The sequence below is a fragment of the Xyrauchen texanus genome, chromosome 26, assembly GCF_025860055.1.
Source record: "Xyrauchen texanus isolate HMW12.3.18 chromosome 26, RBS_HiC_50CHRs, whole genome shotgun sequence".
NCBI classification, from domain to species: Eukaryota; Metazoa; Chordata; class Actinopteri; order Cypriniformes; family Catostomidae; genus Xyrauchen; species Xyrauchen texanus.
In genome coordinates this window covers 17,722,582-17,748,739 of record NC_068301.1, presented here as the reverse complement: position 1 = coordinate 17,748,739, position 26,158 = coordinate 17,722,582, and the positions used below count along the sequence as shown (strand labels likewise).

General features: G+C 37.4%; 3 protein-coding genes across 3 annotated transcripts in view; 2 read left to right on the top strand and 1 right to left on the bottom strand.

Annotated features, from left to right (window-relative positions):
• LOC127619535 (tubulointerstitial nephritis antigen-like) overlaps nt 1-7,891 on the top strand; it is a 36,935-nt gene extending 29,044 nt beyond the window's left edge. Inside the window, exons 11-12 of the mRNA XM_052092383.1 lie at nt 3,878-3,923; nt 4,019-7,891. Coding sequence (XP_051948343.1) covers nt 3,878-3,923; nt 4,019-4,183 — 211 coding nt within the window. The 3' untranslated portion in view covers nt 4,184-7,891. The remainder of the gene's footprint in view (nt 1-3,877; nt 3,924-4,018) is intronic.
• Nucleotides 1-26,158, top strand: part of LOC127619534 (uncharacterized) — a 202,635-nt gene that overhangs the window by 9,478 nt on the left and 166,999 nt on the right. The window lies entirely within an intron of this gene.
• Nucleotides 14,393-26,158, bottom strand: part of LOC127619533 (triple functional domain protein-like) — a 101,052-nt gene continuing 89,286 nt past the window's right edge. Inside the window, exons 48-57 of the mRNA XM_052092378.1 lie at nt 25,195-25,934; nt 21,979-22,229; nt 21,462-21,603; nt 21,311-21,338; nt 21,043-21,205; nt 20,826-20,947; nt 20,626-20,704; nt 18,431-18,631; nt 18,165-18,303; nt 14,393-15,194 (exon numbers count right to left, since the gene is read on the bottom strand). Coding sequence (XP_051948338.1) covers nt 14,649-15,194; nt 18,165-18,303; nt 18,431-18,631; nt 20,626-20,704; nt 20,826-20,947; nt 21,043-21,205; nt 21,311-21,338; nt 21,462-21,603; nt 21,979-22,229; nt 25,195-25,934 — 2,411 coding nt within the window. The 3' untranslated portion in view covers nt 14,393-14,648. The remainder of the gene's footprint in view (nt 15,195-18,164; nt 18,304-18,430; nt 18,632-20,625; nt 20,705-20,825; nt 20,948-21,042; nt 21,206-21,310; nt 21,339-21,461; nt 21,604-21,978; nt 22,230-25,194; nt 25,935-26,158) is intronic.

Below are 26,158 nucleotides of genomic sequence, written 5' to 3'. Positions count from 1 at the left end.
TGGAAATGACCAGGGAAGGTACTTAGCTTCCAGTAAATGATGATCATCAAACTCAGGAGGTCAAACTTAGTTTTATTTTATATTTTATTATTTAATATTTAGTTTTTTCTTCTAATTTCCTAACAAACATTAATTAAAAATAAAACTGAAATGGACAAATTCATAAATAAATAAATAATAGAAAATGAACAATTCAGAAAGGAGTTAAGGGGTTGCAAATTTAACCTAAATTAGTTTTCATTAAGCCGTTACTTCTGACAGTTATGACAAAGTATGATTTTAATAAAGGCCTCTTTGGTGGCACAGGCGAAATCCCCATTTTAAGGGGGGATATAGACATTTTATGTGCTTAAAACTAGCTACTTGTCATGCTAGGCTAATTCTATGTTAGATCATTTATCGAACATATACTGTTATAGTTCTCACAACAACAAAAAAAAAAAAACATGGGATTTGTGCCTCTAATGCTTTAAAAAATGTCATAAGACACCAAAGTATTTGTGGAAAATCCCATCTGAATCTGTTTTTTTATGTGTGGACACTGTTTATCCATCCCAATAGGGTTTGATAAGCACTGTTTGTTAACCCGATATGAAACGGAGTACGATTTCCTTAGAATTGGCCATGGCTAGACTTAGAAATTAAAAAAAATTCACTTTAACAAAAACAAATAAATATCCCTTTGAAGCATGTGGTGATTGACAAGAACATTTCGAATGTAGATGACAAGACAATGAATATGTGCACAGAATAGTGCCCTGATATGAGGAACTAGGGCAGGTGATGAAGCGAAAGGAAGTTCTGGGCAAGGCGAAGGTTCTCCATGAAGTTGTTATTGCCTTGAGGAGATGTGAGGGGGTGTGTGGGGCTTCCTGATGCTCACGTCCTTCCTCTCTCTGAGAAATAGACACATGGGGAAATTCACCTCATCAGGGGAACGCTATGTGCTGCTGGGATGTCCACAGCCCTATTTTCAGGATATATTTTGTTAGTCGAAGGATCTTCTACTCCACCGGATGATGTTTTCGGTTTGGAGTTAAAGGTGACGTGTGTAATTTCTCTGCCTCTAGAGCCATCAAACTGAATTGAAAAAATAATCACAGTTTTCAAGCAGGTTTCCCCAAACACTCCCACCCTCTGCCATTGTTTGACAACTAGATAGCATAATGGCATAGCAAAATGACATTAGATGGGCTCTGGAGACATTAAAAGACACTTACGTGCTCAAGCTGACAGCCCTGACAAGGCAGCTGATTTGGCCAGAGAAGTGAGGGAAATTTTTTGAGAATTTTGAACATGTCAGCAGTGCTGACGGAGGTCGTTGCTGAATTGGAAGATCTTGCTGTAATACGTCGATCGTTCACTGCCATGGAGACAAAATTCACTGAGGTGGTTACAAGAGTGGGGGATGTCAAGAAACGGATTGTTTAGTGGTCAAGGTGGATTTGGATCATGTCTGTGAGAATCTGGAGAATATTGAGAATCGTAGTCAGCAGAATAACGTCCATATTATTGGAATTCCAGAGGGAGCAGAGGATCAGAATATGGTGGAATTCCTGGACGGGCTCTTTCCGAATCTGCTCGACATAACAGACAATAAGCTGGATGAATATACATGTTCTTTGTGTTTATTCCGCTTACTGGCTGGAGTTTGTTTTATAGATTACCTTTTGTTGTGTAATTCTGTCTCACAAAATTTGTATAGAAACAGTGGACTTGAGCATTCCAATGGCAAATGAGGCTCTCGTAGGTGTACATGGACTGTTTGAGTTTAGAGGGATGAATGCCATTTGGCGTTGTCATGCACAGGGTTAATGCACTTGTTTTTCTTTTTTCTGTTTGTTTGGTTCTGGGGGAAGTTCGGGGTTTGATTGTTGCTCTAATGTTGGAATGTGGTCTTTATAATTATGTTTTTGACACAGTCAAAATTTCTCATATGTCAAAATGTCAAATGTTAATATAAGTGGACTGTCTCTCTCCACATGAAATGTGAATGGGTTGGGGCACCCCATAAAAAGAGGAAAGGTTATTTATTTTCTTAAGTGTAAGAAATATGATATATATATGATAGTGTTTCTTAAAAAAATTTAAGCAGTAAGCTGAAAATTTTGGGAAGAAATGGGGTTGACAGGTTTTCTTTAGTGCTGGCTCAAGTTAGAGCAGGAGAGTCATTACACTGTTAAGTAAGCATCTACCTTTCAAATGTCTCAAACAGATTAAAGATAAATTAGGAAGTCATTATTGTTTTAGCAGGAATTCAAAGTCCAAATTTGATGAATATTTATGCACCTAATTTTGATGATCAGGGCTTTTTTATAGATATTGAAGGAATGTTCCAAGCTGCTGGCACCCCTCATGATATAATATTGTAAATTCATATTTTTATGGACTCGGTCCTTGATCATAGTGAAGCAAAAGTGTGCAAGCCCCCTAGAGCAACATTGATGCTTCACAGGATGTGTAAAAATCTTGGTCTTACAGATATTTGGAGACTTTTGAACCCATCTGCTATACTTTTTTTTTCATCAGTCCATAAGATTTACTCTAGAAAATATATATTTTTTAATTATGTCTAAGTCCCTCATAAAGGGGCAGTGGAGAGAGAAAATCTGTGTGATTAATATATATATATATATGTATTTTTTATTTATGTTTTTGTGTGTGTGTGTGTGTGTGTGTATATATATATATATATATATATATATATATATATATATATATATATATATATATATATACTCATGTGTGACCACAGGGATGTTGTTGAAGGTCAAGGTGGGGTTGGGGATTAGGAGGAGTAACAGTGGGGTTAAATGTTGATTGTGTATATATATGTATTTGATTTCCTTTTCTTTGTTTCTAAATGAATCAATAAAAAAATGTTAATCAGAAAAGAAAATATAAATATTACATATAATATGTAGTGGCTTTCCATTAAATCCAGAGGTGAATTGGGTTCGAAGAGTGAGCAAGTAATTGACTCGTGTCAATTAAGCAAATGATCTCTTCATTACTCTTTGTTCGTCTTTTATCTGTAGAAAGGAACAGTTTACAATGTATCTCACCAGTTGTTTGATGTCGTCATTTGTTTGTTCCACAATTCCAATATGTTCAAGCCAACACCGAACTTAACATCGTTGAATACAATCAAGTAGAATACAATCCAAATCAAACACAGTGAAATACATACATGTTTAAGTTCATGTTCAATCACACACATGGTAAAGCACAAGTTCAAGCACATGTTCTATGCCTGATCACACCTGTTCACATTTAAAAGCATGGTCATGGTCAAAAATTGTGCTTCCTCTGTTCCCAGAAACACCTGCCCTTCTATCCCATGTGTACCCATTTATAAATTTCAATATACTGCCACCCAAATGTTAACCACAGTATTACAGCAAAATGGCTCCTAATCTCCCAAAATTTGAATATCGTGAAAAAGTTATTAGTAGATATAATTATCCGTAATTTAATTCAAAAAGTGGAACTTTCATATATTCTAGATTCATTACAATTAAGTGAAATATTTCAAGCCTTTTTTGTTTTAATCTTGATTATTACAGTTTACAGCTCATAAAAATCCAGCATCTGAAAATATTAAAATAAAGAATTTATAATACAGAAATGTCGACCTTCTGAAATGTATGTTAATTTATGCACTCAATACTTGGTCTGGGCTCCTTTTCCACGATATTCAAATTTTTTGAGATACACCTGTATATATCTAAAATATTTTCTATAATTTCTCCTTCATTTTTTTTTTTTTGCCATCTATTTCAGAATATTTTCCAGAACTTCTATTACAGTTAAAGTTTCAGTTTAGTGAATGTGCCAAAATGTTCTCATCATGCTGATATTAATTGGACTTTTTCAGATGGGGAGAGGAGAGGGACTACAATGGCAGAACACACACATACTGGGTGAGAAATTATATCCATCACATATGCTACAAGATTACTCTGTCCAAGTGAAAAGTTTTACACATTGTATGCAATAACATCTGTACACGCCACAGATTGCAGCCAACTCATGGGGAAAGAACTGGGGTGAGGACGGCTACTTCCGCATCACTCGCGGTAAAAACGAGTGTGAGATCGAAGCGTTTGTGATTGGCGTCTGGGGCAGGGTAACCATGGAGGACATGCACAACCATCACCACCATCATGGACGACGCAAGTAGAGCTGTGAGATCTTCTGCAATAGGATCTCTGTGCACCTGAATGCCTGATCTATACCATACAATAAATCAATCAGGTTTATGGCAGGTTTGGGTCTGATTTCTACCAAACTGATAAACCCCAGTGACTTTTGAAAATGTCAATATAAGCAGCTGTTTTAACCATATGCATAAAATATCGTGCCCTCTCTGTCCAAATAGATACCTCTGCTAGAGTTTTGATTCTTCAAAGTTTTTAGTAGTAGAAATTGTTGGCAAATAATTTGAACATTTATGTAAACTGCAAATATCAGCCACAGGACTCAAAAGCACTCAGGACTCAGTATTCCAAAGATGAACTACATAGGCAGACAGGCACTCTGCATTACAATTGCATCAAATATCAATTATGGTGATATTACGATGTGTCTTAAGATTTGTGTGTGTGGGGTTCCACTACGTTTAGGAAGCCATCTCTTTTCTCATAGTGTCAGATTAAAGTCATCACCCAATAAGGTAGTCGGTCAGACAACACTTCATACATTCCCCATTTAAAGGGACAGAAGGATGGTTGCAAGAACACCAGGGGGAAGAGAATGGTTTTAGGACCAATCATTTATTCTGAAAATGCCCTTGATTAAATTTATGCAACGTACCGTATATCTGCATTCTGTTGAGATTTTTATAAGTTATTTTATAATTCTTTTAAAGCATTTATGTAAAGTCAGTCTTTGAAGAACCACTCCAGTCAAACATATTGGAGAACATTTCAGATTGTTGTGCATTTCTATTAGGTTGGCTGTTATATAATCAGATACTGTGTTGTATTTGCCACTTTCTTCGTAATTCAAAACAATTATTAGTCACACTCCTTTTAGATTTCACATTTAGGAAACAAACCAAAATAAATGTATTTAATAATCTTTTTTTTCACAACTGCTGACATCTGCCTCTAGCACCAGTTTCAGTATTTTAAGCACATTAAACACGTCATATTCCCAGAAATATAGTAAGCTCTACGGATAATGGTATTCTTGTTAATTCAGGCAAGGTACTGTTAGTCTATACTTGGGATGCTTTCACAACAAAATATTAACATTAGCTATACGTAACAGTATGAATTAGAATTAAATCCATCAAAATGTTGCATGTGAAGATAAAACATTATCTTATCATCATTTTACATGATGTACATATAGGCCTAAATTTAACACCAAATGGTGTGTTTTATATTAGAAAATGTCTGGAGAAAGGTATGATTGCCTGTACAGGAGCAAGGCAATCATACCAAAAAGGCTTTTTCATGCTAAACTACAAAAAAAATAAAAATGGCCAGCAGTTGCTGCAATTATGAATCATCTTGTAGAATCTATAACATTTTAATTGCTGGTGTGGAACTTAAAGTGAGCTTAAATGCAAATATACAAAGGCCTAGCTATTTGTTTATCATACCAGCTAACGTGCTACATTTAATAAAAATTCTGTTTAAATAGAACCTTTGGTTGAAATCATTAGGGTTATTGTGCTGTAATATATATAAAATTATGGCTGTCGATTTAACGTAAAAATTCAGTGCGATTAATTATATAAAAAAATAATGAAAGCAATCATGTCCCTGGACCGTGATAAGCAATATTCATTCCATCTGAGCAATTCAAGCTTGAAGTACAACATGTTTTCTCCAGGGAGCAGTAAGCGAAACTTCAGTTGTTTGGGCAACACGCTTATACAGAGAACACACCGCACTCACCAACATCAGACGAAATAAGAGCTGTGTCCGAAATCGTTCACTATTTCCTATATAATGAATGGCAGTGAGTGCACTATATCTCAGCATTGAGTGGACGAATTAAGTGAGTGAATTCGGATGATACACCGACAGGCCCTTAACCAACAGAGTGGGGGGGGGGGTCTTTTTTTTTTTTTTTTTAAGTGGACCTTTTTGCAGTTTTTCCCCTCATTTTTATATTTAATTATGAGGTTCAAATACTTAATTTTGGTGACTTTTTAAGCACTAATTGTGCTGGATTAGCTTGTCTGCTGGTCTCTTAACGAGCACACTTTTTGATGCACTGAACATATTTAGTACAATGTTGTCAAATTGCTTACCAAGTATAATAACCGTACCCTTTTTGGCAGTCTTTTTGAACATATGTTCAATATTCTGCGACAATGACGCTGCTGCCTGCTTTCTCTTCCGACTCTCCTGCTCTTTTCGCGCCATACTCACTATCCGGCTGGATGTCGCTGGTTTAACGTTGTACATATGGTTTCGAAGATGTAAGAGACCGCCTGAAAACTCCACTCACTACGCTAAACATAGCAGATGTTCACTTATTCATTCAATTCACGTGCAAGTTATACATGAAAAAAAAGTGTAAAATACATTTTTACATTCAGAATGTTCTTATAACTTCCCAGAGGACAGACAGACATACTACAGGTGAGATTATTACAATATGATAAATTATATAAGTACAGTAATCAATTTTGGACTTACTAATTAATCACTAAAATTCAAAAAAATAAAAAAACTACAGCCTTTAAAATTAGAAAATATAATTTAGATTTTTTTATCTTCTATAAAATAATTGATTACTGTACTTATACAAGTAAGTATCGTTTGATACGTTCTATTCAATTATATATGCAAAAGGAACGTTTGAGAGTCTAAAATATATATTTCCTATTGAAACTGAAGCTGAAGATATAAAAACCATCTTTAGAAAAACGTTTGTGTGAAATATCTTGTGCGCCAAAGACTAAAAACTAAAACAAAAACTGCTTTTTCAAGTCTTAAGCTATTGTATTCTGTAAACTAATACGATTGTATACATAAACATTGTCAAACCTTGTTTTTTTGTTCTTGTGTCTATTTGTAATTATTTAATTGATTACTATGACCATAACTCTTTTAAAAATCTTTCACACACACAAAAAATAAATACATTTGGAAATGTTGAAAATGAGCTAATACTATATGGGCAAAAGTGAACAACATCTCTCTGCATGTGGGGTTTGGATACAGTGCTGAATCAATTTTTTTTGACTGATGTAAATCAGTCAAAAAATGTCACATTGCAAGACACATAGAGGGTTCACTTCTCAAATAAATATAAATTTTACATATTGCTTCTTGGGTATATATTATCTGTTTTAGCCAATTTGTTATAGAGCACCGTTCTAAGCAAGCTTTCTGCTGACTTTGATAATGATAATGCCATCATAATGGTGACATGTCTGTAAATCAAATGCCATATTAAAGGCATTTTATTCAGCAATGCTCCCATAGACAGGAAGACTGTTGACTGATAAGATGTACATCAATCAGCATTCGGTTAAATGTTTTCAATCAGTGATGCAAGAATTTTCCATTTAAATAGTGCCGTTATATACAGCCAGGTGAGTGAGTCCAGCAAAGGGGTCATTTCATGCATATTCAATTTGGCTAATGACAAGACATTAAATTGAAGTTTCTGTTATATATACTGATCTGTGCCCAGCCTGGGTTTTTCCACTTTTAAACTTATTCTTATATCTCCCTTTAGTCTTTTCTTCCATCATGTTATTATGAATGAAAACCTTCATGTTATTTAAGATCAAAGATTGTCTGTAAATAATGCATCTTTGGTTACTGTACAATGTGTTACCATGTTATCTCTTGTATTGTTTGTACACAATGCAAACCACTATTGTGTTCACTTGTGTGATGCAATAAAAAACTCTACAGCACACCTAATTACTTTAAACTGTTAATCATTTGTCCATATTTAGTACAAAACTGAATAGTACATGACCTCTAATATAAGAAAATACATATATTAACAGACTCTTAAGTAAGTACAGTCACTTACACTTTTCTCAAACAAATAACAGAGAATCAAACAAAGTTGGGCTTGTACTGTACCAAACCATTGCCTATGTAACTGGAAAATGACAGTAAAAACACAGAGACAAACAGCAGTTTGTTTGAGTATACAAAATTATTTTGGACACTGCAATGGACAGGAAAGTATGTCATGCTCGAGGGCTTCTGGTTTTAAATAGATCACAAATAACAAATCATATTTTTTATTTAAAATGTTAAAATAAAGTGCATTCAGAAAGTATTCAGACAGGACATTCAGATTTGTTTTTACACATTTGCAAGTTCGAATTCAGGGCATGCTGAGTGACTCCAGCCAGATCTCCTAAGCAACCAAATTGGCCCGGTTGCTAGGGAGGGTAGAGTCACATGGGATCACCACTTCATGGTCACTATAATGTGGTTCGCTCTCGGTGGGCCACGTGGTGAGTTGTGCATAGATGCGGCGGAGAATAGCGTGAAGCCTCCACATGTCTCTGCGGTAACACGCTCAACAAGCCACATGATAAGATGCGCAGGTTGACGGTCTCAGACGCGGAGGCAACTGAGATTCGTCCTCTGCTACCCTGATTGAGGCAAGTCACTACGCCAACACAAGGACTTGAGAATTCCAAATTGGGGAGACATTTGTTTTTTTTAAATGTCACTAAATAAATTATGTTGCAGCCTTATGCTAAAATGCTTTAAATTATTGGTATTTTGTTCACATAAGTCTACACTCCCATACCCCACAATGACAAAGCAAAAAAAATTTTTTGATAACTTTTAAAATTTATTTATAAGAAAAAAACTGAAATATTACAATGACATAAGCATTCAGATCCCTAGCTTTGAGACTCAGGTGCATCACATTTCTCTGGATCATCTTTGAGATGTTTCTAAAACTTGATTGCAGTCCACCTGTGACAAATTCAATTGATTGGACATTAATTGGAAAGGCACACACCTGTCTATATATGGTCTCACAGCTGAAAATCAAGCATATCAGTGCAAAACCCAAGCCACGAGGTCAAAGGTACAGCCTGCAGAGCTCAGAGACAGGATTGTGTTGAGGCACAGATTTGGGGAAGGCTACAAAAAAATTTCAGCTGCATTTAAGGTTCCCAAGAGCACAATGGCCTCCATAAATCTTAAATGGAAGAAGTTTGGAACAACCAGGACTCTTCCTAGAGCTGGCCAAACTGAGCAATAGGGGAGAAGGTCCTTGGTAAGAGAGGTGACCAAGAACCCAATGGTCACACTGGTTGAGCTCCAGAGATCATTTGTGAAGAGGGGCGAAACTTGCAGAAGGACAACCATCACTGCAGCACTCCACCGATCTGGACTTTATGGCCAGACGGTAGCCACTCCTTAAGTGGCTTCCATAAAGTGCAATACCATCCCAATGGTGAAGCATGGTGGTGGCAGCATCATGCTATGGGTGTGTTTTTCAGTGGCAGGGACTGGGGGACTGATCAGGGTGGAGGGAAAGCTGAACACAGCAAAATACATAGATATCCTTAATGAAAACCTGTTCCATAGTGCTCAGGACCTCAGACTGGGCTGAAGGTTCACCTTCCAACAGGACAATGACCCTAAGCACACAGCCAAGACAACAAAAGAGTGGCTTAGGGACAACTCTGTGAATGACCTTGGGTGGGCCAGCCAGAGCCCAGACTTAAACCCAATCAAACATCTCTGGAGAGACCTGAAAATACTTCTTCACCAACGGTCCCCATCCAACCTGACAGAGCTCGAGAGGATCTGCAGAGAAGAATGGCAGAAAATCCCCAAATCCAGGTGTGCAAAGCTTGTAGCATCATACCCAAAAAACTTGAGGCTGTAATCGCTGCCAAGTGAGCATTCACCAAGCGTGAATGGTCGTGTGTAGAAAGAAACCATGCAACATTCATACACTGTTTATTGTGTTCATTTGTAGTCTCACAGAAACCCTAGATGGACACCTCATTTACTTACCCAAACCTTAAACCCTATACTCATCCAAAATCTACCCCTAACCTTAACCTTTTAACAGTTCTTTGATAACTCACAAATTATTTCAGGATTATGTGCAAATCAAGTATTGTGAGACTTTCATAGTCTGGTGGTTCCATTCTAGGCAGGACCAGCTTGAATTTGTGTACAGCAGAATGCTACATTACTTTGCACTTACATGTGTTTCTGGTCTCCTGATCAGAAGCGTTTGAATGGAAGTAAATGCAGTGCAAAGTGCTCTGCAGTGCAGACCCAGGCCAGGGACCACCTACTCAGACTTTGTCAATCCAGGGACCAAAATAAAAAAAAAATAGATTTTATTAGTAACACTTAATTAATGTATATTTATTTAATGATATAGAATCTTTATATTTATTTAATGATATAGATTATGATAAATTATTAGACCCGGCCTAAGAAACTGCTGAAAAAACGAGCCAAAAATTATATTTTTTATTTTCCTGATTTGACGGTATATTTCAGGGTGTAAATAATGTTGCTCGGAAAAACTGCTTTTATTTCATTCACAATCATGTCAATTGTAATGGAGTAAAATTTCAAACAAATAAAACCTAATAATTTTGCATAAGATCTAATTACACAACAATGACTAATGGTATGCTCTTTCTCCAAAACATGCATGCATGAGTAATGAGATCTCATACACTTCCATTCTGTTTCATATGTAAGCCATCATCGTGTCCATCATGTACTTGGTGCCATCTCCTGGTAGCCATATGTGACAAGTGAACAAACCTCTCTGCCCATTTTTGGATGACTTACACCTCTGGTTGCAGCCATCTGAATCCCAATATGATCGGTTTAGCATCCCATGAAGCTAGACAAAATACTACATTATGTACTGTGTGCACATTGTGCTTCATGTGGATTATCTAATGATCTAAGCATTAGATTACATTGTGTGTGGGCTCAATTTAAAGATAATCACCTATTAAGGTTAGGTGATATTTTATGTTCTTAATTTTTTGTGAAGCTATAAGTGAAAAAAATAGCTTATAAGCAACACATTTTTTGCTACATGTCAAAGAACTATTATTTGCAATATTTGTATCTGCAAGTAAAACAAATAGGCTTGTTGTATGCTACTCTTTGGGAGCTTTCCAATGACATATGACACATGGCTATTTAATTATTTGTTTTTTAACGATTACAATATTTAGTGCAAAATTATTAATAAATTATCTAAAGGGAACACTTCAGATTTCAAATCACTTGTTCACTTTTGATCATAATGCCTACATGAATTGTAAAGTACAGCTTGAACACAATAACCATTTCATGTTGATCAAGTCTGTAGTTATTACAATTTTCTCACAGGCAACAGGTCACTCCATGCACTTTTTAACATCCTTTCTTAGCCACACTTGTCTCTTCTAGTCATCATGAGGCACATTCATATCCGATTGCTGTATTCTGTAAGTACCTGGACAATGGTTGTGTAAGACATCATAGTTTAATTTTCAAACTTTTAACCATTAAGTTTTCCAGATTGGTATTTTTGTTACTCAATGCCTCATTAACTCAAGTGAGTATCACAATTGTTAAAAATTAAATACTTGAGCAGAGAGGAAAAGAAGACCAGCAGCCACAAGAATGTTCCATATGTTTAATTCCAAAATAATTGATGACAAAACAAAACTGAAAATATTTACAGGACGCATCACATAAACACTTATGGTTACTGTACAAAGAAATATACACATGCAAAAAGTATAAAATAATTGAAATCCAACATGTCTAAAATTATAATACATACATTAAAATACAATGAGATCAGAACAAAAATGAAACTAACAAAACACTTTAAAAAATGTATCCAGTCCAAGTTCCCACACTGTAAAGGCATCTGTACAACTTTACAATGACAATAAATTAGGGGCATGATATGGGTCTATACAGATGAATCAACAATGTTCCTTCCTATCTGGAAAGATTCACTGTCCACCAATCAAACATTTCACCATGCATCAAAACCTCAACAAGCTGATGTATAATGCAAGGATCACTGGCTCCAAAGGAAATCAACAACTAATAGCAACAGGCCAAAGGTTACCGACTGCAAATGAATCTCTTTCCTGTGAGAATTTACGTATTGAGACAAATTGGTGAGAGCTTCTATTCTTATGACTTAACAGTTGGCCTAAGGACTAAAAAGGACCTATTGTCCTGTTTATTAAACCTATATGGTACGATAAATATAATAATTTAAAGGCTTCACATTTTTGTCCATGATGTTTTGCTATGACAAAAAAAGCATTTCAATGTCAAGGACTGCCTAGTATAGTCTAAATGGGAGGTGTGATTCAAATACTCCAATAAATGTGCAGAAAACTGTAAAATCTATGAAATGTCAAAAACATTGGACACCACTGAAAATAAAGGGAATAAAAGAAACAATTCTTTCCAATTGTAAAGCTATGAGAAAATTATGTAAACAGCAAATCACGGCTATTTAATGTATAACTTAAAAGGAGTCAAATGTGTATAGGGGACCAAAGAAGCAGAAGAGAAAACAATAATTCTCATAAGAATGGAGAGCTTTGGCATACAACAATGTATAATAAACAGAAAAGTGACGAGCGTAAGTGCCATGTAGACGATGACCCTGCATGATACATGTATGAAATAATACTTGACTAAAGAAAAATACCAGGTTAAAAAACAACAGCAGTAAATGCAGTACAAAGTATGTTCTTTTCTACATTTTTATTAAAGTTATAATGGATGTCTTCAACTGTTGATGTTGAAACATTGCACAAGGTAACAACTGGGCACAAAGTGAGTGCATTTACAGTATTCAGTCATTTCTGTCTGCTGTCCTGCCCAAAGTTGATTGGGCACTCAGACATTTGGATGCCCAATGGCTGTCTTCCTTTTGGGTTCTTTTCTCCACCCTTATGATATCACATTAAAAAAGAAACAGAACAAGAAACAAAGAAAAAAGGTAGGGCAGACAGATATTATAGAATAAGGCTTATACAACTGGAAAATGCACAACACAATTTGTTCAAGTCGTAGCAAATAAAAAATAGGTTTAACTTGCAGCTGATATAAATTTTGCAGCTAAATGTGGCATAATCATTATCGTTCAAATAAGCAACTAATTACACTAGGATACCAAAACAAGCTTTCACTTAAAACGCTCTTATTTGCTCACAATTTGTATGTTCATTCAAACTGACAAGATGTAACTGATTTCATGGTTTTTAAATGTTTATTTATTCAAATAATTACCTGAAAATGTATCAATATTATTGTTATATGTAGTTGTCATTTTTCTGAAGTCTTGTTATAAAAGGATTTTACCTTAAATGTTTTAAGTTGAACACTGTAAAAGCACAAAAACAGAGCTGTTTGCTCTCTCTGGCTCAGGCAAAACACATAAAAGGGTTGTTCTCCTTGCTAAATTGCAATTGAATCGCTTTCTTCAAACCTCTGCTATTGTTGTGCAGGTAGTCCATTTGTGTTGATTTGTTGGTCATTCAGCAAATCAGAGAAATATTAAATTTATGCACTAATATATATATATATATATACATATACATACACACACACACACAAACTTATCAGCCACAACATTAAAACCACCTGCCTAATTTTGTGTAGGTCCCCCTTGTGCCGCAAAAATAGCTCCAACCTGCATCTCAGAATAGCATTCTTCTTACCTCAATTGTACAGAGTGGTTATCTAAGTTACGGTAGACTTTGTCTGTTCGAACCAGTCTGGAGAATCTCTGTTGACCTCTCTCAGATCAACAAGGTATTTCCATCCACAGAATTGGTGCTCACATGCTTTTTGTTTTTGCACCATTCTGAGTAAATTCTAGAGAGTGTTCTGTGTGAAAATCCCAGGAGATCAGCAGTTACAGAAATACCAGTCCATCTGGCACCAACAATCATGCCAGTCCAAATCATTGAGATCACATTTTTTCCCCATTCTGATGGCTGATGTGAACATTAACTGAAGCTCCTCAACCGCATCTGCATGATTTATGCACTGCACTGCTGCCACACAATTGGCTGATTAGATAATCTCATTTATGATTGTTGGTGCCAGATGGGCTGGTTTGAGTATTTCTGTAACTGCTCCTGGGATTTTCACCCACAACAGTCTCTAGAGTTTACTCCGAATGGTGCCAAAAACAAAAAACATCCAGTGAGCATCAGTTCTGTGGACGGAAATGTCTTGCTGATGAGAGAGGTCAAAAGAGAATGGCCAGACTAGTTCGAACTGACAAAGTCTACCATAACTTAGATAACCACTCTGTACAATTGAGGTAAGAAGAATGCTATTCTGAGATGCAGGTTGGCGCTGTTTTGGTGGCACAAGGGGAACCTACACAATATTAGGCAGGTGGTTTTAATGTTGTGGCTGATAAGTTTGTGTGTGTGTGTATATATATATATATATATATTCCATTGTTTTGATCTCTACATAGTAAAAGTCTTCATTAAATTTGTAAAAAGGCAGCAGCTAACAACTGGGAGAGGACTATTAATCTCAAATATTATCTGCAGAAGAAGACTCTGCTTGGCAGATATGTTTGTAAGTACACATTTTGTTTGACTCAGGACTGAAGTCATTTTCTACTTCATAATTGGCAGCAGAAAGAGGATGAAATTAACTTGGTCATATCCTGGGCTGTAGCCTGCTTTGCAGAAAAGCCCTGATCCCTATGAGGGGTCGCAGATCGTTCTGATGTTTGCGCCGGTCAATGAAGGAGATGAGTCTCGAGGTATCGATGCATTCAGCAGAGTGACTTCCCCCTCCAGGCCTCAACCAGGGCTCCTGAAGGCAGGCAGCAGCTGGGGGCCGCTTGGAAGGCTCTGTCCTGAGGAGCAGACACAAGAAATCCCGTGCCACCTGGCTCACACCCTGGAAGTAGTCGTCGGGAAAACTAAAGTCTAGCCGGCAGATATTGAGGCACGTCTCCTCCACGCTTTCGTCCAAAAACGGAGACGCCCCGCTCAGCATCACATACGTCACAACCCCCAAACTCCACAAGTCAGAAGAAAGAGAGACAGGATCCCCGAGAACCAACTCAGGGGCCGCAAACTCTGGGCTACCCAGCAGAGGGTGAACATAAGGAGTCGAATTCAGTTGCACCGCGTCTCCGAAGTCAGTTAGCTTCACCAGCGGCTGGGAGGGGCTCTGGTCCACCACCAGATTTTCAGGCTGATCAGATTATGGGAAAGGGAAATTAGAAGAGGAACCGCACCATCACCCAACATCACAGAAATAAAGCTGACATAATGGCTCTGTTACAAAACCTAGTAAGTAGGCGTCATTTTAAGTCATCATTTATGCGCTCCTGACATGAAGAATGTTCCAAAAGTTAGGCAGCTTGACTATGCTTCTAAAAGGCCTTTGCACAACAAACACAAATGCTTTTTTTCCACATATGGGTTCTCTTAACATGTATATTAAATGGCTGCATCACTGCCTTGCATCCCATTAAAAAATGGTGAGTTGTGCATATATGCCGCGGAGAACTGCGTGAAGCATCCACACAAGCTAGATCTCAGCGGCAACGCGCTCAAGACACGTGATAAGATGTGCGGATTGACGTCTCAGACACTGAGGCAACTGAGATCAGTCCTCCGCCACCTGGATTGAGGCAAGTCATTATGCCACCATGAGGACCTAGAGGGCATTGGGAATTGGGCATTCCAAATTGAGGAGAAAAGGGGGGATGGGATCCACAATTTTTTTTTTTTTTAAATAAACTTTACGGATCTTAAATGTTTTTCTTCAACAAATATTAATAATATTAACACTATTGCTATGACTTGATAGTGCATCCGGAAAGTATTCACAGCGCTTCACTTTTTCCACATTTTGTTATGTTACAGCCTTATTCCAAAATGGATTAAATTCATTATTTTCCTCAATTCTACAAAAAAATAAATACCCCATAATGTCAATGTTAAATACATTTATTAAAAATAAAAAAATAAAAATCAAATGTACATAAGTATTCACAGCCTTTGCTCAATACTTTGTTGAAGCACCTTTGTCACCAATTACAGCCTCAAGTCTTTTTGAGTATGATGCTACAAGCTTGGCACACCTATTTTTGGCCGTTTCTCCCATTCTTCTTTGCAGGACCTCTCAAGCTCCATCAGGTTGGATGGAGAGTGTCAGTGCACAGCCATTATCAGATCTCTCCAGAGATGTTCAATCGGGTTCAAGTCTGGGCTCTTGCTGGGCCACTCAAGGACATTCACAGAGTTGTCCCGTAGCCACTCCTTTGTTATCTGGGCTGTTTGCTAGAGGTCCAGAGCGCTCTGGAGCAGGTTTTCATCAAGGATGTCTCCGTATATTGCTGCATTCATCTTTCCCTTGATCCGGACTAGTCTCCCAGTACCTGCCGCTGAAAAACATCCCCACAGCATGATGCTGCCACCACCATGCTTCACTGTAGGGATGGTATTGGCCAGGTGATGAGCAGTGCCTGGTTTCCTCCAGACATGACACTTGCCATTCAGGCCAAAGAGATCAATCTTGGTTTCATCAGACCAGAGAATTTAGTTTCTCATGGTCTGAGAGTCCTTCTGATGCCTGTTGGCAAACTCCAGGAGGGCTGTCATGTGCCTTTTACTGAGGAGTGGCTTCCGTCTGGCCACTCAACCATACAGGCCTGATTGGTGGAGTGCTGCAGAGATGGTTGTTCTTCTGGAAGGTTCTCCTCTCTCCATAGAGAAATGCTGGAGTTCTGTCAGAGTGACCATCGGGTTCTTGGTCACCTCCCTGACTTAAGGCCCTTCTCCCCCGATCGCTCAGTTTGGACAGGCATCCAACTCTAGGAAGAGTCCTGATGGTTCCAAACTTCCATTTACGGATGATGGAGGCCGCTGTGCTCATTGGGACCTTCAATGCTGCAGACATTTTTCTGTACCCTTCCCCAGATCTGTGCCAATCAATCATGTCCAATCAACTGAATTTACCACAGGTGGACTCCAATCAAGTTGAAGAAACATCTCAAGGATAATCATTGGAAACAAGATGCACCTGAGCTCAATTTTGAGTGTCATGGCAAAGGCTGTGAATACTTCGTTTTTTATTTTTAATAAATGTGCAAAGATTTCAAACAAACTTCTTTCACATTGTCATTATGGAGTATTGTTTGTAGAATTTTGAGGAAAATAATGAATTTAATTCATTTTGGAATAAGGATGTAACATAACAAAATGTGGAAAAAGTGAAGCGCTGTGAATACTTTCCGGATGCACTGTACGTCTTTGTATGAAAGTGCCTTTGTTTACAAAAAACTTGGTAATGTTGGTCGGGATTTGTGTGTTTTAAGGTGTGGATTATATAGACTCTTGGAGCGTCGTCACATTTAAATTTGTAAAATGCTGGGTTTTGAGCAAATGTACAAGTAAGCGCACATGGCAATAAGATATAATCAGCATTGTTCCAATTGATAATGTTTTAACCATTAATATAATTTTGCACTCGATTCTTCCTAATCACACCTCAGTTTGTGCATACATGATAATACTGTCAGTCAACCAGCAGGTGAACTGAAAAAGTTTGTGAAGTGTCTCGAACACCTCAACTCAACACACTCGTCATCGCTCCTTCAGCTCACAGAGAAATCAGTTTTTTTTGTTTTTATCTGTGCATAAGAGAAATCGCTTGCTTGTCTGTTGAATTGCGATTTCATGGTTGTTTTGAAACTCTTCAAAGTAGTTCTTATTATTATCCATGATTAAAAGTAAGGTTTATAAACCTTATATTACTCAAATGGGTCTTTATTAATGATATATAGCTGCCTTTATATTTTAGAAAGGGGGGTCCCTTACAATGCAATCATAATATTTGGGGGCCTTTGGCATAAAAACTTTTGAAAATAAATAAATAAATAAATAAATAAATAATATATATATATATATATATATATATATATATATATATATATATATATATATATATATATATATATATATGTATAGTATGAGAGAGAGAGAGAGAGAGAGAGAGAGAGAGAGAGAGAAAGATCCTTTCTTTAATAAAAACTCTAAAACTTACTTAAGTGTGCTATGTATTTTTTAAGTTCCTCTGTAAAAATTGTATTTAAGGTTTTGGAACAGAGCCGTTATCTCCTCTTCCTCTTTAAAATTCATGTAATATCACACTGACCTTCAAATCCAGATGAACTATTCTGCATTTGTGCAGGTATTGTAAAGCTTCTAAAATGTCCCGGAGGTAAAAGGCCACCTTTTCCTCAGTGAGGTTCCCCCAGCTCACAATGTACTCCAGTAGACGGCCCTGATCAGCCCTGTATGATCACAAAATACACACGTCAGGAACACATCCATAGCAGCCTAAAATACATGCATGAGTATGAAACAGTTCACACTGATATTAAGGAGTGTGTGTGTGTGTGTGTGTGTATTAGTTCTCACATGTCAAGGACCAGTGCATAGCTGCTGGAGGTCTCAAAGGTGTCCAGTAGTCTGACTAGGTGCGGGTGTTGGAGTCTTTGTAGGACGCTGAACTCGTGCGTAACCTGGTCTCGCTTCATGAGTTTCTTATTCACAAACTTGACCGCCACAGTGCGCTTTGACCCTCTCTGGTCACAGCGTTTTACTACAGAGAACCTTCCCCTGAGAGAGAGAGGAACCATCATTATTATTACAGTACTGGCCCGCTTTTCAATTAACATTAATTTCCGGCAATGATTTAGAAACTACTCTTGCAAAATCTCTTTATTTGCCCCAAACATGTAGTTAAAGGTGCCTTCAGTCATCTTTTATGTTGTGCTGGGTGATATGGCAGTTGTCTTGGACTAGTCACAATGAAGCATCATGCTAAAGCTATAGTTTCTGGTATAGGTTTTGATGTCATTGTAGAAATTCACTCAAAGCAGTCAGCAATTATATATTTATTTCATTATCAAAAGTGCCTGATATTAGGGATGTTATGGGTATGAAATTAGTATTTTACTGGTCAAAAAATGCTAGGCTAGTGAAATAACTGGAGTCTTCATCTCATGTGAGTATTCATGATCTTAAAAAAAAATAAAAAATCCTTTGGGGTAAAACTTTTTTAATGAGCAAAAAACAAGTTACTGAGTGCACAGTGATCAACTGATAAGGTTTTTTTTAACTGACCGATGCCAATATCCAGAGAGCAGGGTGGCCGATAGGCTGATACAATGCTGACATATAACACAATTTAATATAGTAAATAACATAAACAGAAAATTGCTAAAAACATTTAATTCTTATGTATTACTATATTTTCTCACTTTCACACACAACTTTAACTTTGTAAAAAAGAATCTGAAAAGATAATATTGTATTTTAAATGGTAGATTTCTGTTTAGTCATCAAATTTTTGTAATTTATTTGCACATGAAGAAATTGTGAAGAATATTAGGAAGAAGGAAATAACAGTATGCACAGCAGTACAACAGACATGGATGGTTAGCAATCGCATTTTCTCCAAAAATACCGCTTTGATTCACAGATCATGACAGTCAGTCTGACAATCCAAGGAAATTTTGATCCTGAAGTTTTTGATTCTGGCTGATAAGACTACGCGCTTCAGAGGAAGATATTTGATGAGCGATATTAATTTTATTGATATTTGCCTTTTTATAATTAGAAAAGACAGTTAAAAGTTACAGGGAACTGTTGAGCAGAGAATGAAACAGGTGAGCACTTTAACATTATGAGCTCAAATGTGTCTGCTGCAGCTCTGATATGCGGACCGTTTAAATGAGATTGTGTGTTGCACATGGTCTGATATTGTCGTTACATGATGGCACACAACATAATGAACCGTGACTGGTCATTTACATGTCTCAGTCGCTTCACATGCAAGCAGGCGATGGTCGGCGCCCTCAAGAAACAAACTGGCCAAACGGGAAAATATATCTGCTGATGCCGATAATCAAATTATTTGGCATATCGGCCGATGTATTGACCTCTGCGATATATCAGTCGACCACTACAACAGAGTTTCCGCTAAGAAATTTTGGTGCCAGCCAATGTGTCAGGAAATGGTCAAGTTTACCAGACAAATTTGAAAAAAATGTGTCATCTCATTTCGGTGTTCATTTTGCACTGTAATGCGATGAGCTATGCATAATATGGGCTATAATAATGACACAATCAAGTGTAATGAACAATAAGCGTTTGTTCATTATAGCTGTTTTGCAGTTAAAAAAAGGCTAAATTAAAAACAGCATTTAATACAAAAACGGGGCAAGGCAAAAAGCTAAACTGCCATTTGCCACATATCTTTTCATCACTTTAGAAATATTGGTAACACTTAACAATAATGTTCCATTCATTAACATTAGTTAATCTATTAAAAATCATGAACAAATGTATTTTTTACATCATTTATTTATCGTTGTTAATAAAAAAATAAAATTGTTCATTGTGAGTACATGTTAGTTCATTGAGCATTAACTAATGTTAACATATACAACTTGTAAAATCTATTACTAGATGTTGAAATTAACATTAACCAAGATTTTTAAATGCTGTAAAGTTATTTTTTACTGTTAGGTCATGATAACTAATGTAGTTAACTAAGGTTAACAAATGGAGGACCCAAAATTCTGTGTATAAATTCCCATCCGTCTCACCTGCCCAGCTCAGCCACCTCAGTGTAGAAAGATTCAAAGTTGTCTTTCCACATCACCCGGTTCCCATCACTGGTAGTTCCTGAAAAAAGACAGTCTGGATAAGTTCCGAGCCTTGCTATAGTAAATCTCTAATACCTTTATTTACACTGGGTACACTGTTTGCAATGCTGGATTGAGTCTGAGGTGTAACATATTCTTACCCAACACTCTGAGGCTGGCAGACAATGTCACACTGCCTACATCATTTAAAGCAATGCAGGTGTACATGCCGTCATCCTCTGATGTCACACCCACAATATGCAACGTGGCCTCACCAGTGTCACTGAAATGCAGGCAGACAGGAATGATATTATACATTAAACTAAACCATTAGTTTAGCAAAAGAATATGAATGACATTCGTGTCTTTAGTCTGTACCTGTACGCTATACTGAAGTGACCGTTGTTGGTGAGTGTTTTCTGGTCGGGTCCTTTCCAGGTAACTGTGGCTTTGGGGCGGCCACATACTTTACACCTTAGGGTAATACACTCTCCTTTATCACACATCACATCACTTAGCGGGACGAGGATTTCCGGGGGAACTGGAGAAAAAAAAATTATAATAATTTAATCTCCTGCCTAGGATTATAACTATAAATAATTCCAAGCAAACTAAATGATGAACATGTTTAAAATCTCAAACGTACCATCATAGATGTAATTGGGATTTAGAAGCTGCAAAACAGAGAGCAAAGTTTTGAGTATTTAGCTTTCTTAAGATTAACAAAACAGTGAAAATAGTTATCCAGGAAGTTACATGTAACATGAAAGTTTGTATTTGTGTAAATTAAGAGTTACCTTCACAGAAACCTTGTTGGTCAATCCCTCTCTGGATTTCCGGTATCCGTTTTCTAGTTTGGTCTCTTTTTTACCTTCCTTCTCTCTTTTCTCTGACTTTTTTCGAATTCGGAGGGAGGTATGCCATGATGATGATTTCCTGCTGGAAAGAAGCAAATGACATTCTGAAATGTATGCAGACAGTTTACATCTTTTTTATATGATAAATCATAAATTGCAAATAGACAGACTAAGAAGAGGAGAAGATGTTCTGGCAATTACATATCACACTCTAGTACATTTTTATTATGATAACTGACAACTTTGTAATTTTTAATATTACGAATGGTTGAATGTCCAATCTATGAATAAAATGAGAGGTTTATGAAGATGTAAATGTATAAACTGAACTGATGATAACCACTAGAGGTCAGTAACAAGCAGGGAAGTAGAACTGGCTTTTCATATTTTCCTGTTTATGACTTTATAAAACGAATGCAGCATGGTTTACGAGACAGGGTTAGAGAAGCGCCCTTACTTAATGGTTCCCTCTGGTACATCAAGGATAATGGCCGAGGTGTGACCCAGCACGTATCCGGGGATCCAGCCCTCGGCGGCGGGGCATTGGTCGGTGGCGGCACGGAACACCAAAAACATGTTCTGCTGATTGGAAGCTAGGATTTGAACCACCTCCCCTTGACCTACATTAATCTCATCCTCTTTCATAGCCACATAGTCCTGAGTCACCAACATGGTGGAGATATAACTACTGCTGCTGCTGCTTTCACTCTGTGAACACAAACATAAGTCTTAACACTTCAAACCTTTAACAAAGCACCAACTTTAAAGGAATTTTCCAGGTTCAAAACAAGTTAAGCTCAACTGACAGCATTTATGTTATAATGTTGATTACCACAAAAAATTATTTAAACTTTTCTTTAAAAATGTTGGTTACATTGAGGCACTTACAATGGAAGTGAATGGGGCCAATTTGTGTTGGCTTATCATTTAAAAAAGCCCTTGCATGAATTCTTCTGTTAAAACTTGTGTATAATCTGAGCTGTTATGTTGTTTAAATTGTCATCTTTACAATTGTTTTAGGGTTTATTGATATTACATCATCATGACAACAAAGTTTTAAAATGGGCTATTACTTTACAAAGAAAACTATTTTATCACACTAAGATCATGTTAACACTCATATTGTTTGTCTTGTGGCTATACTTTTGAAGTGAGTATTAACGTTTACAGATTGACCCCGTTCTCTTCCATTGTAAGTGCCTCGCTGGAAACTCGATTTTTGCTTTTTAAAGAAAAGGAGAGGGGCAAGTCAAAATAAGTTTTTTTGGTAATGAATATTATGCCACAAATGCTGTTGATTGAGCTTAACTTGTATTGAACCCAGACTATTCCTTTAATAAATGCCTTATTTGTATACCTTTTTCTTTTAGGTAATAAAAAAACATTCTGTAGCAACTCTTAAAAAGTTCAACAGTCAATCATTCCCAATACCAGCACAACCATACAATGGCCATGTTTGGAAAAGCATTCCAGTCATACTTCTGCAGTGCACAGTATGTGTAATTTAAGCATTCATAAAATATCCAGAAGACCTAATACATTTGCTGAACTGTACAGTATCCACAGTTTTCCTGACCAACCACTAAGTGGTACCATGTTGATTCTAATTGGAGCTGGACTGTTTTCTGGGTCCGGTCTCCATAAGAATCACTGTAATCCATATGGTTCAAGTTCAAACTCAAGTGGTTCAATCCATGTCTTCAGTAGAAATATAATAATATGATTAAGCCCTTTTTTTTTTTACTATAAATCTCTGCCTTCACTTTCTTTTGACATTTTGAAAGTGAAAGTGGAGATTTATAGTAAAAAAGATATTGATATTTATTTGGTTTTCACCCACATCTATCATATTTCATATTCTGAAGAGATCCTTAAACCTCTGGAGTCATATGGATTTCTTTTATGCTGCCTTTGTGAATTTTGGACCTTCAAAGTTCTGACCACCATTCACTTGCATTGTGAGGACCAACAGAGCTGAAATATTCTTCTAAAAATATATGTTTGTGTTCTGCAGAAGGCAGAAAGTCATACACATCTGGGAGAAAATTAAGAGAATTTAATTTTTTTTATGAACTATTCCTTTAATTATATCAACACAGATAGCCATAGGCCATCCTTTCATGTCATCTACCCACTCAGGTGAGGCAATGTCAAAAGATTCTCATCGTGTAAAGTATCGGCACTAGGGAGTCATAGGTTTGTTTTTTTTTCATTTGGCAATTTAATAAATTCAATACAATAAACATCACATTATCCAATTAAAACACACACAGATGCGAGTGAAAACACTGGAGAATGGTAAATGAAAACAGGCTTCCATTATTAATTGTGAAACAATTCCGTATTCAGGAAAAGATGGATACAACTGCGCTGGGTACTGTCTCCCAAAACATTTAATGCTATCAATGTTTTTAACACCTTCGTGACTCATTATTTGGTTGGACTGGCAAAAGTTAGTATATTTTTTCAATAAATTGGATTAAAAAATACAATCTAACTAACCACTTACATGATGAGGTCATGTCACAACCATGTAGCCTTGAATGTCACATACTGCATATTGTTTCACATACTATTATATACGCTCACTGATAACTTTATTAGGAAACACCTGTACATCAACTTATTCAAGCGATTATCTAATCAGCCAATCATGTGGCAGCAGTGCAATGCATAAAATCATGCATGTACAGGTAAGGAGCTACAGTTAATGTTCACATCAACCATCAGAATGGGGAAAATTTTGATCTCCTGCAGTTCTGCGGATGGAAATGCCTTGTTGATGAGAGGGGTCAATGGAGAAATGCCAGACTGGTTCAAGCTAACACAAAGGCTACGGTAACTTGGATAACCACTCTTATACAATCTCAAAACAATTGCAGCGAGCAGAATAGCAGCTAAGAATGCATAACATGTCGAAACTAGAGGCGGATGGGCTACAACAGCAGAAGACCATGAAGGGCACTTTATTAGGACCACAGTGTTCCTAATAAAGTGCTCAGTGAGTGTACATATATCATTAAAAAAGTATATAATTTAGGGAACACAGTGTATACTGCACTGCTAGTATTAAATTCCAAACATAGCCCATGCTTTAGTTTGCTGCATATTTACTTGTTGTATTTACATACAACTTGATTGACATATTACATGTGAACTGGCAAGTGTACTGCAGTGAAGTCATGCATTCTCAAACTAGAAAAGAGTCACAAAAGAGATAAGAAAGAGAAAAGTGAGTGAGATACGATAAGAATCCATGCTGGTTAGTCTGTTATAAAGATGCAACATATATCTTAACTTCTGAACTATTGTAGATCACATGATAGAGGAAATCAAAGTATCCACAGATGTGTCTTGCATGTTATCTAATTCTCAGTAGAAAAACAGTTCTTATAAAGACCTTTTCCCTTTAAAGAAGGGAATTTTTATTTCTTGTTTTACAACTTCAGAAACACACAGTTACTAAAAGCTAGTATTTGGCTGGAAGCAGAACTGGGTTAGAATTTGGAGATGCAGAGCAAGGATTTGTTGGAGATCCACAGAGTAGAAACCAAGTTAGGAGAGGCAGAAATCAGACAGAATCCAGGTGGGTTAGAGAGTCATTCATGAGGGAAAACAGGAGCAGAGTTCAGCTGAAGGCTGTGGTCGGCCGGGATACTGGAGAGTCTCTTACCCCGTTGCTCTGAGTGGACTGGACAGATTGCTCACTGGTAGAAGAGCAGGTGCTCATGCGGTCTGCATCTTTACTGTGAGTGGAATGCCAATGACTTTGGTTCTGAGTCTGTCGGCCCAGCGATTCACAAGTTTCCCCAGGGAAGGTGAAGGAACCAGGCCTGCTGGCAGGGGAGCCGGGTATGGAGCTCCAGAAAGAGTTGGAGGAAGGGGTGGAGGTGCCACCCGTCTTTGGCCCAGGACTGCAGGGTGGGATGGAGTCTTTAAAAGCTGGTGTGGCTAGTGGGGAAGCCATTGGCGAGACAGTGCCAGGCCTGGGTTTAACCAGAGTGAGTGGGGCCACGGTGGCACAAGGTATTTGGGCTGGGGCAGCTCCATCCCTGCTCTCTTTAGAAGCACTTTCAGTAGAGTCAGTCTGTTTTGGATGAGGGCTCACAGGAACCTTCAATTTAGAGGGGTCTCCAGGCTCTGTGGTGCTAGAGGGTGAGAGACCCCTAGAGAGAGGTCTTTGGGACATACCTGATATTTTGTCGGGGCCGTCAAGCTCGTGGCCTCCAGCACCCAGGGCTGGAGAGTGATGACGGAGGGGCTGAGGCAGGCGTGAGGGCTGGGGGATACGGGAGGGACGGGATCGGGAACCCGAACTCGACCCAGCCGGTGTTCCTCCAGCCTGAACACAGCTGCCTGAGACACCAGGTCCATCCACATGGTTCCTCTGGTACTCTAGAGTAGATGAAAACGCTGGAAGAGAGACCAGCAGAAAGGACAGAGCTCATTTTTATTGAACTAGCTTAATTCAGCACCATTGAAAGATATCTGGCCATTTTGGGATTATCACCCAAAAGCTGTGCCATCTTCATTATCAGTTCCAAAATCTTAATTTTCGTTTGTTAGGTTTAATATTTTGATGTTTCTTAGGGCTCCAGACTGCGAATAAAATGGTCGCAAATGTGACCAAAAATTTA